The sequence below is a fragment of the Panthera pardus genome, unplaced genomic scaffold (genome assembly GCF_024362965.1).
Source record: "Panthera pardus isolate Hobbes unplaced genomic scaffold, ASM2436296v1 HiC_scaffold_8, whole genome shotgun sequence".
Taxonomy (NCBI): Eukaryota; Metazoa; Chordata; class Mammalia; order Carnivora; family Felidae; genus Panthera; species Panthera pardus.
This window is the reverse complement of record NW_026527013.1, coordinates 138,260,142-138,276,995: the sequence shown is the minus strand read 5'-3', so window position 1 is coordinate 138,276,995 and position 16,854 is coordinate 138,260,142. Positions and strand designations below refer to the sequence as shown.

Sequence of the window (16,854 nt, the reverse complement as noted above, 5' to 3'; positions counted from 1 at the left end):
CAAAGTGCAGGAAAAGGAGTTAGCTACAATTGTAAGGCTTGGAAATGTTTTGCAAGTGAAGATGTTGATACCTGTACAAAAAAGGGCTAATTGCTTTTTTTCTTTGATCTCTTGTGTGGAAATGTGCCCGTTTGGGTCCTTCCCCACATCAGAGGACCACTTAGGATTATTAAAATCCAACTTCCTGAGAAACTTAACAGAAATCCATGGGGGAGGGGAAGGAAAAAAAAAAAAAAGAAAAAAAAGAGGTTAGAGTGGGAGAGAGCCAAAGCATAAGGGACTCTTAAAAACTGAGAACAAACTGAGGGTTGATGGGGGGGTGGGAGGGAAGGGAGGGTGGGTGATGGGTATTGAGGAGGGCACCTGTTGGGATGAGCACTGGCGTTGTATGGAAACCAATTTGACAATAAATTTCATATATTGAAAAAAAAATAAAATCCAACTAAAGTGTCAAATGGAATGTGGCTCTGAAAGAGAGATGTTCTCAATACAAATGGTAGGTTACCTCTGGGGCACAGTAATAATAACAGTAAACGACAAAGTGATCTATTAGAAAATATCATGAAAGAGACCTTGAACCAAAGACAAAAGACTCTAGACGTGTTTGTATAGGGATCGTCTCAACCAGAGACAAATTCTAAGTGTTTGATGCTGACAAATGCTCCTTTAAATTTCGGCGCATGTGACCTGGCCAACTGAGAAAGAGACGTGTACCTAGAGGGATAAGGAGGTATCACCTATGATTATGTAATGGGATTTGGCACACGTTTACATTACTCTAAACATGAATGTTAAATGACAATTCTTTTGACACTTTACTTATTTTTAATATTCATTTACTTATCTTTGAGAGACAGACCGCGAGTAAGGGAGGGGCTGAGAGAGAGAGGAAGACAGAATCCAAAGCAGTCTCTGCCGCCGTCAGTGCAAAGCCCAAAGCCTGACACGGGGCTCAAACCCACAAATCGTGAGATCATGACCTGAGCCGAAGTCGGAGGTTCAACCAACTGAGTGACCCAGGCACACCTCTTTTGACACTTTAAAATACTCCAAAGTAACTCTTTGTTTTTAGCTTTGTGTGTGTGTGTTTGCTGTTGTTTATTTTCTTTTTATGAGTTTACTGTGTCAAATTACACATTAGGAAATAACATTAGGAAGCAATAGTGAAGGACAATTGGTCCTCAGAAAGTGTGATAAGCTGTTTGGTCAGCATTGTTCTATAATCACAAGTATAAATGTGACAATAAAAATTATCTTTCTCATGACAATGTTCAAATTTAGATTAAGTTATATGTAAGAATAGACTTTCAAGTAAAGATGACAATGTTTCAAAACAGTAATATATTTGTAATATATTAACTATAGAAACTTAGGAGTAATTTTGGTGCTGGAAGCAATTGCTGTCATGATAACATATTATAGAAATGTGGATGATCACATTTTCTGTGACCCAGGGTGACAAGAATTGAAATTCTGTGCTTTGGCGTGCAGAAGTAAGTTTTACTTTTTCATAGGTTCCTTATATGCTAAGAGATCTCCCAGTTTATGATTGTAGATCTTTCTACATATCTGTGTAATTAAAGACCTGGGCACAAACACATTTTAGAAGGCATACAAATGGCCACATTTCAACTTGACTGGCTTTGTCCAATGGTTATTTTAAGACTACTCAAACAAATGAAAAACTGTCATAAATTTACACAACAAAACTAACATTGCAACTTTTACTATTAAATGCATGTAATTTCAACCCTCAAAATTGATTTCACATAAATTTTAATCAGAATGAGTATATTACCATGTCAATTAACTGCTGCATCTGAAATAACTTAGAATTTTTGAAAAGTTACTACAAAAAAGGGAAAGCTTGGTGAATTATTGGAAAAGTGTCAGGCAGATTATAAGCAAATACCTTTCCTAAAACTGATCTTAACCTGAATAACACCCAAGGAACTTCTGATGTGGTTCCAGATCCACAGAACAAAATAGAAAACAATTTTCAGTGGCTCAAGCGTTCCAAAATCTCTCTAGACTGGATTAAGGGGGATGTTCTGATTATAAACGTGTTTCACGGACAGGGATGGGCTATAAAGAATGAGGGTAATGGCTTTCCACGGTTGGAAAACATGAGCTTGACCAAAATGTGCTAATGTGGTCTTTTAAAACAAATGTATACTATTGAAGTACTTTTTATTTGGTATAGTCATTCTGCAGCCATGACATTCAATCCAAGATCCAGTCACCAAATTTATGACCAGCTGAAAAAGTAGCCCAAGAATTCACAGAAATGGAACAAAAATAAAGCAACAAACAATAGCTACAAGCCAGTCCTTATAATTCATGGTTCCATTTCAGGAAATCGTGCAATTTTTACAGATAATAATGATTTTTTTCACCCTCCCCCCCCCAATATTGAATCATGGCCACATGAAATAAGTATGTTTTGATTGAAGGGAATCCAACTTCTGAATGGGTCAAAGATGCTGAGGATTAGAGGGCAAGACTAAAGTTTTCTTTAGGAATGAGGAATTGTTTTTTGTTTTTGGTGTTTCCAGATTTGCAGTGTCTCAGTCTCTCCCCCCTACCTCCAAATCTCCAGTCCTTCTTACTCCGACAGCTGAGTCTTTTTAACTCCTGCTCCTTAGGCAGACCTCAGTTTCCGGCTCTGGGACAAATTCTGCTCTGAGGTGAGCAGACTGATTATAAGGAGGTATAGACCAGTAGCTTACCAATTTAATGTTAAACTGTTGGTTCTATCTTGTATTCCTATGCAGCTCTCCAGAGACTAATTCCCGTTTTAAACTCAATTTCCTAAGTGGCTGAATATTCATGTCACTGAATTCTTGATATAATATAAAAGACTTTCATTAGTGTAATTATTACAACCTAAGTTCCAACCTTGCTCTGTTTAGATGTACATCTTGGGTCTTGGAATCTATTTTGACCTTAACTTGCAGGTATTTGTTTCCATCGATCTCTCTTGAGCTGAGTTTTATTTAAGCAAGAAAATGTTACTTAGAGCCAATTTGGGTGGACCAACATTCAAACTGCCGACTTCACCGTAGGGATTCGCTGAGCACAACTGTGGCTTTTGAAAGATCTTCGATTGGGCCCCTCCGTTTCTTGTCAGAAGAGTCCTCTAGCCCCTTGTGTGAGGCGGTGCGCGCCTGTCTGCTGGTATTTTGGACGGTTTGGGGGGAAGTTTAGGGGCTCTACCCTTCAGGTGCTAACTTGTACGTGCATTTTTCCGAGTTCAGCCTCTAGAATAATTTGTTCTTTCCCATACCCGTGTTTCTGAGTCCATCTCTGATGTTCAATTTTAAAAGAAATCGTATATATGGAGGTATATATGGACAGCCACGGGGTGGGGTGGGGTGAGGGATTCGGGGTCCACCAGTTTTGCCTACAGATTGACCCGTGTCTCAGCCCCGCCTTCTTCTGCGCCGGGCTCGTTCAAGTCTGGGTCAACCAGAGGCTCTGCGGGCAAGTGTGCCTTCCTCTCTAGTTGGTATCTCTCCTCTCTCTCATTTTCCACCGTAACCTCTTTTGTAGGCTAAGTTAAACTTCTTGAAATGAATTCGGATTTCTTATCTCTTATGAGTTATTTCTTATTCTGTCTTTTTGGGGGGAGGGAGGTGAATAGCTTTATGTCTTTAAAGTCTTTTGGTGGAGTTTCAAGTGGAAGAGAAGATAAATGCTTGCGGTCATTCTGCCACATTTAATCTGTACTCCATGCATGATTTTTGACCTTCTTCTGTACGCTAGTTTTTCCAAAGTGTGCTTAGTGAGGTGTTAACAGTGTTATTAAAAAAAGAAAAGTGGTTCTGTGGTCAAAAATGTTTGGGGAAAACTGGGTCAAACTAAGTTAAATAGTTTCTTTGCTGTAACGGCTTTTTGGATCATTTAAAATACTAATATTATTTGCGAATCTTTACAGTGGAGGCGTACACAGAATTCCCCAAACCACAGATCCTGTTTTTACTTGGGTAGAACATCAAAACATAAAGTAGAAAATGCTAATCAAGGTAGTGCAGAGCCCATCTTAGCTTGACTTTTAAAGGTTGGCACTATTCCCCCAAAATGAGGGTTTACTGCAAAAAACGAAATAGTTATGGGTCAACATCTCTTTCGTAGGCATACTGACATTCTAGGTTCTAGTACTGCAGAAGTTGGCATGTACAGCTGACTCATGGGGTCATAACACTAGTTCACATAGAGTGACTGGCACTCTTTGTTCATCTTTTATTTAATTATCCTTTTTAAGAGAGAGACCCTGATGTAATTGCTGTTACCACCATTCAATAGAGGATGCTCCTTCCAGAACAGGATTTTGTAGCAAACCATCCCAGGAAAGACTGGGCTCCCTTAGGGCTAAGGAATTCATTTTCAGCAGGCACTGATTTCTAATCTAATCATCCAGTGGAAAAAGCTAGAATTCACTTGCAGATGATGAAATGAGCACAAATTACTTTACACGGAATAAACTGTCTAGAGTCGCTTTCCCCCAAAAGGGGTTTAGGAATGGTAGGCAGTGAAAGCTCATGTGATTCCTCTTTAGTTACAGGGCCATCGAAAGGTTTTGAATGACAACATTGGGTTGGAACTATAGACACATCCTGGTGGGGATACGAAGGATGAATTTGAGTAGTTGAAAGTGAAGGTTCTAAGATGAAAATATTGCAAAAGTCTAGGGCAAATACATCATAGAGAAGAAGAGGCCCTCCAGCCAACCTTGTTCATTTAGCAGCACCCGACCAACTATTTACAGTGTCCTTGACTTGATCCTCCCCCACATTATCAGGGGCTTTCCTCCTATGCCCTCTTGTATTCTTGATGTATTCTGTGGTAGAGATTATTCTCTTTCTGCCCATAAACATGAAAAGCAGTTCCTCCTACCCTAGACTACTTTGTCTAAGTCCAGTATCTTTCCCCATTTCTTTCTTTTTCTTCCTTCCTTCCTTCCTTCCTTCCTTCCTTCCTTCCTTCCTTCCAGAGAGGGGGGGGGGGTAGAGAGAGGAAAAGAGAGAGGGAGAGAGAGAATCTTAAGCAGACTCCACAACCCTGGGATCATGACAGAGCTGAAATCAAGAGTTGGACAGTTGGACATGCAACCAACTGAGTGCCCCACCTTTTTCTTATTTTCACTTGTTGAAAGGCTTTCCAGTCTCCTTTTCTTGTTTCTTATACCTCCTCAATCTATTGTAGTCTTATTTGTGCCCCTAAAATTTTATTGAAATTGCTCTTTAAAAAAAAAAGTTTATTTATTTTTGAGAGAAAGAGCACAAGTGGAAGAGGGGCAGAGAGAGAGAGGGAGACACAGAATTTGAAGGAGGCTCCAGGCTCTGAGCTGTCAGCCCAGGGCCTGACAAAGGGCTTGAACTCACGAACTGTGAGATCACTATCTGAGCTAAAGATGGATGCTTAACTGAGCCACTCAGGAGCCCCTTTACTGCAATCACTCTTTTTTTTTTAATGTTTATTTATTTTTGAGAGAGAAATAGAGTCAAGTGTGGGAGGGGTGGAGAGACAGAGACAGAGAATCTGAAGTATGGTCCAGGCTCTGAGCTGTCAGCACAGAGCCCAATGTGGGGATCGAAACCACAAACCATGCAATCATGACCTGAGTCGAAGTTGGACACTTAACCGACTGAGCCACTGAGGCTGAAATTACTGAAATTTCTCTTAAAGTGATCAGAAAAGACCTTCTCAATGCCAAATCCATGACTATTTAAAAATCCATATCTTAATAAATCTATCCATTACATTTGACAACATTAACGCTATTTCGATCTCTACAAATTTTCACTTTTTGACTTTTCGTCGCACCACACTCTACTAAGAGTTTTCCTCTATCAGTTTATTTTCTAAATTCAAATGTTCCTATTTCTCCAAACTTTGCTTAAATATTGGTGTCTCCAAGAGTTCTATCCTCAGTTCCTCTTACTCTACTCACTTTTTCTGGATGATCTATTTTCATTGTTTCAACTGTTCTGTTTTCTGATGACGTCCAACTTTTTATCTCCAGCCCCACCCTGCACCTCAAGCTTCAGACTTGTATAGCCAACTGCCTGTAAGAGATCTCCACCTGGATGTCCTACAGGCATCTCAAACATAACATGTTCAAAACTGAATTCATCATCTTTTCCCTGAGCTTGTACCTTCTGTCATTCTCTGACTCAGTTGCTGGTTCAGCTCTAATCCATCATCCAAGTTAGGAATCGTCTTTGAGTCTTTCTACTCCCTCATGTTGCAGATAAGATCTACAGGTTTTATTTTTAAAATAGGGCTTGTATTCTCCTTCTCTCTTATGCTTGCAGTCTCTGTCCCGATTTGGGCAAGCTTTTATCATCTCTCACCTGACTTCTGAAAAAGTCTCCTAACTTCTCTCCCAGACTCTGTCCTCTTTCACTCTGTCCCCCTTGATGTTATCAGACTTACCTATTTGAAACAAATATGTGACCATCTCATTTCTCTATAAAACCTTTCATTGGCTCTCCACTACCTATAGGATACAGTCTAAGCTCTTAACTATGATCTGGCCTTAGCCCACCTTTCCCAGGACCCTATTATAGTCGATGTTCTACAATATCCAGAATTGCCTGTGATTTCCTGAGAACATCAAGTTATTTCAAAGCTAATGTGGTTTACATCGTCCCATGGGGTTGAATGGCCTCCTTTCTGCCATCACCCTATTAGCCTGACTACTCATCCTTTAACAATCAACTTGGACAATTTTCAAGAGGAGGTTCACTCAATCTTCAGATTGGGTTAAGTGCCCTTTCTTGGTGTTATCACAATATCCTATTTATATGTATAACATGCTACTTAACATATTGTTTCATAATATGGGCTTTTATGCCTGATCCCCTGACTACACTGTCTTGAGGGAAGAGAATGCTTGTTATCTATGTTTGCATCACTACCATTTAGCTCAAGAACTGGACTCACAAACAAATTAAATACAAGAATAAACAAGGTTGAGGCAACTGGAACAGAGTATGGAGAAAGGTTCAGCAGAATATTTAGTAGGTAAGGACTTGGTAAGTAGCTGGTCAGAGGTTGTTGGAGGCTGGGGAAAGATAAGAAGGAGTCAAGAATGATACTAGTTTGTAAATGAGAGTGCAGTAAAGAAAATCCAGGCCTTCTAGAGAAGAAAGTTTAAAGGGACTATTATACTTCTCTCTTTGGGGATATGTTGAGTTTGAGATACTCAAGGAGAGCCTAAAAAATGTTCTCCTAGCTCATTTTATAGTAGTTAGTACAGCTCACACAGACACAAAATTTTTTTGAATTAAATTGCCATTGCTAATTTATTAAAAATAGCCATGCTGATAAATTCTGAGATCTGCTATCCACGCTAACTGTATTTGAATCAGTTGTTCTTTTTTCTCCAAAAGTCATTACCACAATTTTCTGGATAAATGAATTTAAAGGCTTTTTTCTTCATTGGGTTTATGACAACCTTTTAAAGTTTGAGGGAGAAAGGGAAAAACTTTAAGCCCATAACACAGAAGGAAAACTTTTCTAGGCCAGATAAGCTTTTGTTTACATAATTAAACTTAAATAATCAAGAGTATAAGATGAAGATTAAATAGTAATAGGACACCATCTCTCACAAAGAACTAACAATCTTTTCTTCTTTCCATGGTTCCAGAATGAAAGGAAACCTAGTGGTATTAGAGCTGGGTAGTGATCAGAGGGATTTTTTTTTTTTTTGCAGGGGGGGGTGGTGGGGGAGAACTGAGGCAAGAGGTGTAGCTACATCTGCCAGAAAACAGAGATATCATATAAGGTCTGTACAGCTGATTAGACTAATTAATAATCACGTAACTGTTGTGGTTTTGCCCCTCCTGCAGCCAGGTTTGGGCTGATAATATTTTTGTATCCTTCCCAGGTTTTAGCTTGTTCACACTAGATGTTTGCCACATAACTAACAGCACCATCCAAAACCACTCTTGGGAAAAAACTACCTGGATCCTGTTTGTTGTCCTGCATAAACATTGGGAAAACAAAATTCCATTTCTGCCCATGAAGAGAAACACTTGCTTTTTTAACCAGCAGGAACATTTTAGTCAACATTGATGCACACTGGTTGGGAAATTGTTTAGAGATCCATGGCGGCAACATACTCTCTCTCGTGGTGACTTGACGGATGAAAGAGGTGGGCCGAGACCTCTCGTCTTACCTGTGGCAACAAGAGTCAACTGATGCAGGTGTGTTATGTCTCTGATAGAATCCTCACGACAAATCAGAGGACGCAACAAGATCTTACTGTAATGGTTGTAGCAATCCTTCTTAGGTATGTGAGGATCTATTGTGGGAATGGCTTAATTGAACACCAGAAGATACAAACTCAAATTCTCATGGTTCTAGCACAGCTGATTTTAATTCTTGCTATTCCTGTATGACAAATTGCTTTGTCAGCTCATAAGATGAGCACAGAGGGAAAAAATGGCTATTATTAACAAATTTCTGTCCTTTAATATGTTTTACATGAGGCCAATAATCTCCTTTTCCCTGGCTTGCTACATTAATCATCAAATCATACTTTGCAAGGGCCTTTAGATTTTCTTGATTCTTTATAATAAGCTAACAGTGATTTAAGATGTTGGGTGATAGCTTAGAAAGATTGTAAAACCTCAGCGTCAGCAGTAGAAACGTCCTGAGCTACAAGAGGTGCATTTTGTTCAAGACTTAAGCAGCAATTACGCCAAAGTGATGAACGGGTGTAGAGACTTTGTGATGAAGAGAGCCAGTTGAGAAAGATGACCTTATCACTTTGCAGTGTAACTGGAAAGGCAAATGCCCCCAGAAGTATTTTAGCTCAAAAAATAAAACTTCAAAACGGTAATGCTGCTCCAGAATCAATTAAGATAATTTGGAAGATACCTATGTAGCTTGCCAAGTCAACATGCATTAAAAATAGGGCTTGAGGCGCCTGGGTGGCTCAGTCAGTTAAGCATCTGACTCTTGGTTTTGGCTCAAGTCATGATCTCATGGTTCGTGAGTTCGAGCCCTATATTGGGCTCTGCACTGATAGTGTGGAGCCTGCTTAGGATTCTCTCTCTCTCCCTCTCTCTCTGCCCCTCCTGCTCTCTCTCTCTCTCTCTCTCTCTGATAAATTCTGGGATCTGCTATCCCCTATCTGCTATCTTTCAAAATAAATAAATAAACTTTAAAAATAGGGCTTAAAAAACAATTTGTACATGATGATTACACATAATTATAAAGTCAAATAAGTGACATAATTTCACCTGACATGCTTAAATTATTGCTATGCAAATTAAAGCTATTTTTATAAGTAATATTTATAAGCCAATATTCTAGTTCTGATGGTTCAAAGAGCCTTTGTTGTAGTTCTCAAATTCCATGACTATTAGTGTCAACCGGTTAATGCTGTGGCAGGAGACACATGTAATGCAATCATGTGGGAAGGGCATCTTCTGTTTTTAATTGGAGCCATGCTGGAAATCTTTGGAAGACTTCTCCTTTTTAGACTTCCCGAGCACTAAAGATGAAAAAGAAAAACAGATACCCTCCCCTAAAATACTAATTGAAGACACATTATATAAAAATAAGTAAATAAATAAACCTTTTCTAAAAGAGGCAAAAAAAAAAAAAGATCAGTATATTGTCTTTCAAAGTCCCTGTTTTATGTGGGTTTTGGCAACCTTTGACTTGTTTTTGCAGCCAACTATGATACTGGGCTGGCTCAGCTGTAAGATTATTTTTTCCCCTTTCTGGCTACCTGCTCTTGTGTCTCTAAGTCTTGACTTTTTGCAAACAGAATAGGAACTCAAAGGGTGTTATATTTTTTTGTGTGTGGAAGAAATAAATAAACACATAGTCTCCTACAGTGCAAAATCTGTGCTGCAACAGCATGGCCAAGCTTCAAGTTGCTAGACCAAAACTTAAAATGCCATGCTGTCTACTGTGGGTGCAGGCTCCCACTTCCCTGAGATGCAGCTCCATTTGTCCTACAAAATTATATGTAAAAAATATAACATATAAAAAATATAACATATCCAGAAGAACCAATGCAGTGTCAGTAACTTTGGGTAGCCATAAAAATCTGAGGACCAAAATGAATTCTGATAGTCATCTTAAGGCTGAAAAACAGGATCCAAGAAACTTTTAGTGGTCATTTCCCTAGTCAGTCCAATGACTGCCTTCTGGTTTACCAAGGGGGCCATTTGAGAAAGAACAAGAGATCCCGTGTCTGGCAAAATGATCAGATGAGACATTTCAGTTTTTTCTTCCATTGCACTTTCAGCAGAAGCTCCTAAGATCTAGAGCAAACAACAGGAGCCAAGTAACTTCATACTCCAAAACAATGTATGCAAAACTTGAAAAAGTATAGACAAAATCCAGTTTTGCAAACCTTTGTCTCATTAAAAGAGTAGGGAAATGAAGATGAAGGAAGAGAGAGATTTTCCATGTGAGTTGTCCAGATGATTGACAGTCTTTCTCCCTCATAAGGAATTGCTTTACCCTTGCTTCAAGCCAAATGAGAGGGGCCTTCGAGAGACCAACTTTAAGAAGTGGACGTGTGTCCTTTAGGGTTTGGGGAGCATTAGAATTGGTATGAGACACTGTGGCTATAGATGAGTTTTAAGATGGCCGGGAGAATGAGAGAGCAAGGGTGAGACCAAGAGCAAGAAAGAGTGAAAGAGAGAGAGGGCTGTATTGGCAGCTAACTCTATTTCTAGCAACAGCAGAGCAAGTGTGCATGAGTGTTTCTGGTGGACCAAAGGTGGGCAACAGTATAGCAAGCCTAGTGCTATTTTGAATAGTTTTCAGGAGGGTGACTGGAGTGGCAAGGTGACCCACAACAGAGGGAGGGACAATTGGAAGTCAAGGGGCCCAGGTATTGCCTCTATCAAGGAAGGCATAGTCAGAGGGCCCCAGTGGGAAGGAGGGTCTTCAAGGAAGTTTACAAAAGCACTTTAACAAGAATTAGCATGCCTTACCCAGAAAGTACATCAATGGGTTATGCTTACACCAGTCAAGTAAGACTTTCATTGTCCTTAACATCTCCATAACCTGACCCAGTGACGAAAGGGGTGAGAGAAAGAGGAAAGAAAGCTCCTACACCCTCTTTCCTCCTTTGGGCTTTGAGACCCAAGAGGGCCTGAGCTGGGGGAAGGAAATGACTTCATGTGGTTATAAGAGGACTGGGCAATTTTAGTACTGAACTGTCATTCTTCTTATGCCTGAAAATACTTTTTCACTCTTATTATCTGAAAGTGGTTTTAAAGTTATGGGACTTACTAAGATTTTATTCAAGTGATATAAAGAGGAAATAATCACAGAGTTTGAAAAAATGGTGGGGGGGAAGGGAGGTTAAAATTATCGTCTGCTATCACCTTATCAGTTTAGCCTAATACATTACTGACCGGAAATGAAATAATTTTCACCAGGGGTGTTGGGGACTACTCAAAACACAGGCCCACCTGTTTAATGCATTGGATAAACCAATGGAGGAAGGTCGTTCATTAGTTTAGCACATTAAATTGTCTTGATTTTCATGCTCCACCAAAGAGATTTTATACCTTCTTTGGCCACAATTTCCTAACGGGTTGAGAGTCTGTTAGTCAAGGCAAGTGCTCTCCACGTTTCCATCTTCCTGCTTTCATTGACCAGTGGTCTTAGTTTTTAAATGTCTACATAAAAACGAATTCTTTTTTAACATCTTATTTTGTAGAGTCTCAAGTTGTGATTGCTAAATGCTCTGGCTGAATAATGGTGAATACATCATTTAATCTCCTTTGGACATAGTTTTTTAATACAAAATAAGACTGAGAATATAATTAAAGATACAATGAGCAATCTAACCAATCAAAAGATACAATAAATAAAGAGCCAGCATAAATACCTCATGGAAGTGACATCCACACGTCCCCTGCAAAAACTCTTTGTATCGCCCCATCGTTATAGTAAATGTGTCAACCACTTCATAGCCATATGTCTTTGCAGCATCCAGAATAATCAAATTTTCTTTCCATAAGTTCTGAACTTCACTCTATATTGCAAAAGAGAAGAACGAGAATTTTTATTAAAAGGATTGTTTTATGATTTAATAACTCAGGTAGAAATCATGTAAATATAGTCTTTTTTACAGATAGATCCCACTGCAGGAAAAAGACTTAATTTCACATGCATTTTTTAAAATTTTATTTGAGAGAGAGAGAGCGAGAGAGCGAGAGAGCAGTGGGGGGGGGGTAGTGGTAGAGGGAGAGAATCTTAAGCAGGCTCCACTCTCAGCATGGAGCCCGATGCAGAGTATCGTGATCTGAGCCAAAATCAAGAGGCAGAGGCTCAAATGACTGAGCCACCCAGGTGCCCTTCACATGCATTTCTTTTTTTTTTTAATTTTTTTTCAACGTTTTTTGCATTTCTTAAGTAAAGATGTGTTATCAGTTTTTTATTCAAAATATAAATATGAACATTTATGTATATATAAAAAACCAACACATAAATATCTATAATGACACACAGTTTGGAACTTTTCCTTCTATGAAAATTTGTTTTATTTCCGACAAAGATCCACTGAAATATTTAAAAGTCTTACTTTAAAAGTCAAAATTTGAAAATCACAAAGGCTGTCTCCATCTATTTGGACTTTTATTCATTTAGTCATTTGAATATTAATTAGTGTCTGTTTTGTGCTTAGCTCTGCTAAGGGACAAGAATACAAGGAAAAATAAATCATGACCCCTGCTCTTAAGACATTGTATTCTAACAGGAGAAATAGATTTGTAAGCATTTGCTCAGTCCTTTAATGGATTTAAATATGCTGGGCTCTGGGCTAGTCAGAAGAAGGAATAGCTGTGCAGGGGCAGGGGGACAGCTGGACAGTGAGGCTTCGGGAAGAGGATCCAAAGCAGAGTGAGGTTTGCCTATTGGATGGAGGTGGGGGCACCAGAGAAGAGGAGTGTGCTTCAGAGGGGCAGCAGAATTGAGTGAAATTTCCAGCCGCTGCTTTTTTGGATCATATTCTTCCCTCCCTCCCAACCATGTCCAAAGCAACAATGGCGCTTGGCAGAAAGTCTAATTCAGATCCACTGCTGAGAGGAGGGACCCTGCACTAACTACTCTAACTCTGAGATTCCTCATCAGCCTGGTTTAGGATTTTCTTAGACTGACCTGTAGTCTGAGACTCTTCCTACCTCATCCATCCTTCCACTCCCTTCATATCAGACACATTACAGCCAACCACAGTGCCCAATGCATAGTAGACACTCAAAAAAATATTTGGTGCAAGATTGAGGGATATGCACTGGGTGCTATCCCCTGAAACTCTTCCTGCCTACTTGGCACCCTTCCCTTTATCCTTTCCAGACATTCTCCTTAATAAATCCCCTTATTCTGCTAATCTTGTCTGCTGTCTGTTTCTTAGAAAACCCAAACTGACAGAGGGAGGAGATTGCTCTTGCCTTTTCTAAAGGACAAAAATGCTGTTCATTTTCCCGGTGAAAAAGTGAATCACTTGCATTTGTTGATCAGGCTGCAAAGTAACAGAAGCAGTACACATAGGTCTAATTTTCTGTCTTCTCCACTGTGCTAGCATACCTAATCTTTATGTGACATCATTTCCCCCAAAATAAAAGTAGTGAACAGAAAAAATTCCCACTGAAGGAATCTAGAGCAAGGAAGCACATGTGAATTTCGTCTGTGCCATCATGTGAACCATGATGCTCAATATTGTTTGCAGGCTTCTTCTTGTCCAGTTACAAGTATTTTCTCAACTTTAATATGTCTGATTATGAAAGGTATATGGGACTTTACAGTAAGCAGTTTCTTAAGAGAGTTTTCTAGAGAAAGGTTGGTTCTCTGGGAAATAGATTCTGAGACGGGAATTTGCATAACAGTAGAGTGCTTTGGGGGAACAAACACTTATAAGGAAGTGATGTAGCTCCAACAGAGGCTTTTTGTGCACCCCCCTGGGAGTTTTAGAGCTGGCATGGTCCCTCCAGGATGGCCCAATTGGGGAAAGGGGACTGAATCTTGGCACTCCTGCACTGGCAAGTTGGGGCTCTGCAGAGAAAGGCAGTACTGTCGGCAGTCAGGTGTGAGTCCTTACTGGGTCACACTCCCAGTGGCCCAGTTGAATGAATATTTCAGCCTTGAAGGGGCGATCTGGGAGCAGCTAAATCATATGATCACTCCTTGCATGGGATATTTTTTTGAAAATCTACCATCTGCTGAGAATTGGGTTTTGCATTTGGGGTACCAGAGTAAGCAATGCAGCCCTCCCGCCCCAGTCCTTGCTTTCACAGAGGTTAGTCTAGCAGGGGAGACAGACAACCAAGGATTGTATCTTGCGACATGAATAAAGTCACAAGACATTATTATAGGAGCTCATAGCAGGAGTAGCCAATTGAGTCTAGTGCATCAGTTAAGTCTGCCCCATGGTAGACTAACACTGGAAGGGTGACTGGAAGTTGTTCAGGTGAGGAGTTGGTGAGAGGTGGGCTCCATGAGGAAGGAACACTGATTTCAAAGACCTGGAAGTGTCTGAGAGCATGGTGTGCTTGAGAAACTGAAAGTTGCCCAGTAGGACTGAGCTCAGTAGTGGTGTGTGTGTGTGTGTGTGTGTGTGTGTGTGTGTGTGCACGTTTGTGTATATGTAGGGATGAGTCCACAGAGGAAGGCAGAGGCAAGCTCGTGAATGGCCATGGAAGCCTATGATTGAGTTCACCCTTAGTTTCTGTCTCCACTTGATATTATCCCTTTCTCTTTCATTCTATTCTTTCCTTTCCATTTCTCCCCTCCTTTTGCCTTCATTCAGTTTGAAAAGACTGATGAGGACCATCAAAGCCCTGGTGGGAAGCATAGTATTTAACACAGGATCTGGCACAAAGCAAGTGCTGTAGAAAAGTTTGCTGTCTGCTGAGATGAACTGATTCAGAGTTAGGAACCTACATATAAGTAGGGGCCCTAAGTACTCCAGTTTTGGCAAGGAGGAAAGTGGGGCTCAGAGAAGAATTCTCAAGAATCAACTGTAACCTTGACTATAGCCTTCAAATAACATTAAAGGAGATTTAACTCAAAACCCACAGCAAAAATTATCAGAGGAGCCCTCGTCTAATCCCTCAGTCTCCAACCCTTCAGCTACCCAACATGCAAACTACCTGCACTCATTTTAAGTGACCCTAACTTCCCCACACTAACTCCAAGAAGCTGAATTTGGAGGCTTCACTTGGGCCACTTTCTACCAGTTCTGTTTTTGCATCACAGATCTAGCATCTCGGCAGGCGAGGTGGCAAGAAGGGAGAGGGGGTTGTGTAATCTGCACCGGGGAGAGCTAGGAGAGCTCAACATTATTATACAAAAATAAATCTCACTCAGTTTACACAGTACACGGACAGCTCCCAGTCTCCCCAATTCCCAGTTCTCCCCTGAGCTCCCTGAAGCAACTGCACACAAACCTGCCTGCCGGTGAACTCTCCTCACTTGAACAAGAGCAGCTGGTTCTCTTGCCTACAGATGTTGCCTTTTCTTTTCTTAGACTTCTATTCAGTGTTGAGACTAATTTACTCTTTTCGAGAAGAACTGGTCAGAGGCTTCTAACTCCTCCCACTTATGAATATCCAAGGAAAGGAAAAACTAATGATACTACTTCAAAGACTTTTTTTTTTGAAAAGCAATCAGTCAGAAATCATCTTCAAAAAAGCCACTCTTCCCCAAAGTACTCATTGATACTGACAATTTCATTTGTGGTTCCAGCATGAGTCTTTAAAGGTGTATGAAACATTAGTGGGGTAAGGGGATACTTAAAGCCTAATCTCTCTCATCTACCCCCCAGTTCTTTGTTTTTTTCATAGCTCGGCATCCCTTTTCTTCTCTTATGAGCTCAAAGCATCCACAATGTATTCATGTGATATGGTCTCCTTATTTCCCGGAATAATTATAACTGGTTTGAAATCATAATCCTTAACTATATTATCCTCCTTTGATTTTTATGAAGGCCACTGAGTATTGCGTAGTGTCTTGTGGGTTCTTTTTCAGACACCAGCAAAGATTCTTATAGGAACCACAAAGTTCACATAGCCTGGAGGGAATGGGCCTACCTGTGTCAAGAAATGCAGTCCATCCACTGGCAGATGAAATCCAATTCCCAAAGTTTTGATGATCACAAGGATATTGAGTAAATTTTCCCTGTGAATCAGAATTCTGAGGTCATAAACTTTGATTACATTTCTAGATGTTTGTGCTTACATAAACAAATACACTGGAATTCTTCTAGAATGTGATAATTAGCATATAAGACTAAATTCTCATTTTATAAATATGATACATTTTAGGGTGTTTTTTTTTGTGGGTAGAGTTTTATGTGCCATTGGGCATGTTTTTACCCATAGTAAATTCACATTTGGATAATGAAGAGCCATCCAGTGATTGGATACGAAAGTATTTTGAAACATTTTAAACTAGACTTCAAGTATGTTATTCTAAATTACAAACTGCTCTTTAGATAGAATCTTGATGAAATTTAGTCACATTAAGGGTGACTTTTCTTTTTAACTTAGGATACTAATGACAGTTATTACTTCAGAAACCTACCTCTTCAAAACCTTGTGAATAATTTGTAGGTGATTGGAATTAAGCCACTGAACACCACCAACGACCAATACGGTCTGGCCTGTATTCTCCAGGGGACGTGATCTGAAATCCAGGAAGGAAAACAACACATGTTGCCTTGAAACAGATGGCAAACATTTTAACAGCAGTGCCTCACATTTCACTGAACCATATCTAGCATCCTGATCACAGGACCCCCTTGTCGTTTCCAACTCATTTTCAGCCATATTACTTGGCATTTAAGCTTTTCAGCACATTTGATATACAGTG

At 39.9% G+C, this 16,854-nt stretch overlaps 1 protein-coding gene across 6 annotated transcripts in view; it reads right to left on the bottom strand.

The window, feature by feature from the left end:
• The window catches only part of CPED1 (cadherin like and PC-esterase domain containing 1), a 270,971-nt gene that overhangs the window by 10,500 nt on the left and 243,617 nt on the right, over nt 1–16,854 (bottom strand). For all 6 annotated transcript variants that reach the window (XM_053897714.1, XM_053897712.1, XM_053897715.1 and 3 more), the window contains 3 exons: nt 16,567–16,668; nt 16,074–16,161; nt 11,876–12,022 (listed from right to left, as the gene is read on the bottom strand). In XM_053897714.1, coding sequence (XP_053753689.1) covers nt 11,876–12,022; nt 16,074–16,161; nt 16,567–16,668 — 337 coding nt within the window. The remainder of the gene's footprint in view (nt 1–11,875; nt 12,023–16,073; nt 16,162–16,566; nt 16,669–16,854) is intronic.